At 42.2% G+C, this 2,027-nt stretch overlaps 1 protein-coding gene across 1 annotated transcript in view; it reads right to left on the bottom strand.

Annotated features, from left to right (window-relative positions):
• Positions 1-1,559, bottom strand: part of MELLADRAFT_106432 (uncharacterized protein) — a gene marked incomplete at both ends in the record, with an annotated part of 1,951 nt that extends 392 nt beyond the window's left edge. Inside the window, 8 exons of the mRNA XM_007409787.1 lie at positions 45-187; positions 298-388; positions 449-615; positions 705-806; positions 1,015-1,088; positions 1,151-1,265; positions 1,331-1,435; positions 1,502-1,559. Coding sequence (XP_007409849.1) covers positions 45-187; positions 298-388; positions 449-615; positions 705-806; positions 1,015-1,088; positions 1,151-1,265; positions 1,331-1,435; positions 1,502-1,559 — 855 coding nt within the window. The remainder of the gene's footprint in view (positions 1-44; positions 188-297; positions 389-448; positions 616-704; positions 807-1,014; positions 1,089-1,150; positions 1,266-1,330; positions 1,436-1,501) is intronic.
• Positions 1,560-2,027: the final 468 nt, after the last annotated feature.

Raw genomic sequence — 2,027 nt, forward strand, 5'->3', positions numbered from 1 at the left:
CTGAGGTAATAGTCCATAGCTTCCTCTCGAAAATCATCTTTCACCATTCCAATTGATCCAGTATCTTGAAATTCCAAGATTCGAGCTCCATTTGAGTAAGGTTCCCACAACGGTAGCCCGGGAAAATTTGGGTCGAGTGTGTTGGTGAACGCGATCCAACGAGCTTGGAAATCATCTGACCTCCTCCCTGGTATGATACCAAAGACAGCGAGGAGATCAAAAGTATGAGCGGTACCTAATCTCTCAAAGTCAACACGTAGCCTCATAACAGGTCATTTTTGTAATTCGATAACATACCTACAACGGGGGTGAATTTCATTGCACGGTCAATGTACCCATAGGAAGGCATAACTGATTGAGTGGTACGAAGCGTGAGCCGACGAAAAGCCTATGATTTCTGTATTCATCAGCTTCCAATTTGTTGTAGAAAACTTTAGAAAAACCGAACCTGAAATGTAAAATCGCCAAAGAGCGCAGCATATTGTTTGTACCCAGGGGTGATAGCATTTAAAATACCTGTGTTGAATGGTGAGCCTTGGGTGATGTCTTGTGGATAAAGCTGGAGAATCTCAGTCGTTTCGGTTTCACTGGCCTTGGGACACAGATACTGAAAGTCTGTTACATAAAGTCCAGTTAACTAATTGTAAACTACAGTGATAGGAAAATGTGAAAGAGGATCGAAAGGGTCAGAAAATTGTACATACATTGTCTTACATCGTCCTCGGTAATCAGCCGGCTTAGCTGCCCCAGAATCAACAGGGTTCCTTCGTCATCCTGATTACCAGAGATAAGTGGAACCTTTGCGTCTAGGGAATATCGAACAAGATCTTAATTGTCTCATACGTTGTGAATGTGAAAAGCGGAAGCGCACATTTTCCTTCAGATAAAAGCTGGTCGATATTTGCAGTCACAAATTCTTCTGAAAACGATCATAGTTTTAATCAATACAAGGATAGATAGGGTAGGGGAAGCGGATGAGGGTTGAACGAAATGAAGGCTAAAAGGTGGTCTTACCATCGATGAAGGGTGAGAAAGGCGAAGGAAATGATCCAGACGAGAATAATCCTGGGATCCGGTTCACAGCTGCACTGTTGTTCAGAGTTTGATTAGCTATGTTTTAGGGAATTATTCGACAACAGGTATTGCTTACAATAAATGTTCATATTCTACTGCACGTAAGCAGTCTAGGGAATTTGATGAAGATGCACATCCGGTATAATTGACTATTTTGTCATAAATTGGTTGACCCGCGCCAGAAGATAAAGCTTTCAAGAAAAAGAATTCGATGAGTAAGAGAACACTGTAGTCTTTTGAAGTTTCGATGGCTTACTTTCTACCGGGAAGGCTGAACCGGATTCACAGATCGCAGCGCGAAAAAGACCCTCGTTATCACCATTGTTGATGAGAAGGTGGTACGAGACCGCGATCGCTCCGGCTTAACTTGCATAACACAAATTCAGGGTTGTAGTCTCTGAGAAAAGAGTCCTTCATCTCTACTCACACGATTCACCAAATATGGTGACTTTGGATGGATCGCCTCCGAATTCAGAAATGTATTTCTGGAGGACAGAAGGATAGATTCAGAGTGAGTTCACAACGAATATGAAGCTATCAGGAAATGTATGTAATGGGACTCACTTGAACCCACTTCGTGGCCAAGCGCTGATCTTTGAGGCCGAGGTTTCCAACGCCAGCTTCCCCGTGTAAATGTCACGTGTGGATCAGCTTCAAAGCTGTATGTATAGGGTATAAATATCTTACTTTTCTCTAATTGCCGTTCCTCTTCATCCTGACTCTCTACCACCACGACTCTCAACCACCACACCAACCACCACACCAACATATCATTTCATAAAAACCTTTACTATTTCCTGCATTCTTCCCACTTCTCTTCCATTTCTCTTTCATCATGAATCTCCCCAAGTTAACTTTTAAAAAGATCTTCGGTCCTCGTTTTCAAAAAACCCTCTTTTTTTACTTCCCGTTGAACTTCTTCTTTGTTATCTTTTTGATTTTTGGCGCTCACA

Source organism: Melampsora larici-populina (assembly GCF_000204055.1).
Source record: "Melampsora larici-populina 98AG31 unplaced genomic scaffold MELLAscaffold_17, whole genome shotgun sequence".
In the NCBI taxonomy this organism is placed as follows: domain Eukaryota; kingdom Fungi; phylum Basidiomycota; class Pucciniomycetes; order Pucciniales; family Melampsoraceae; genus Melampsora; species Melampsora laricis-populina.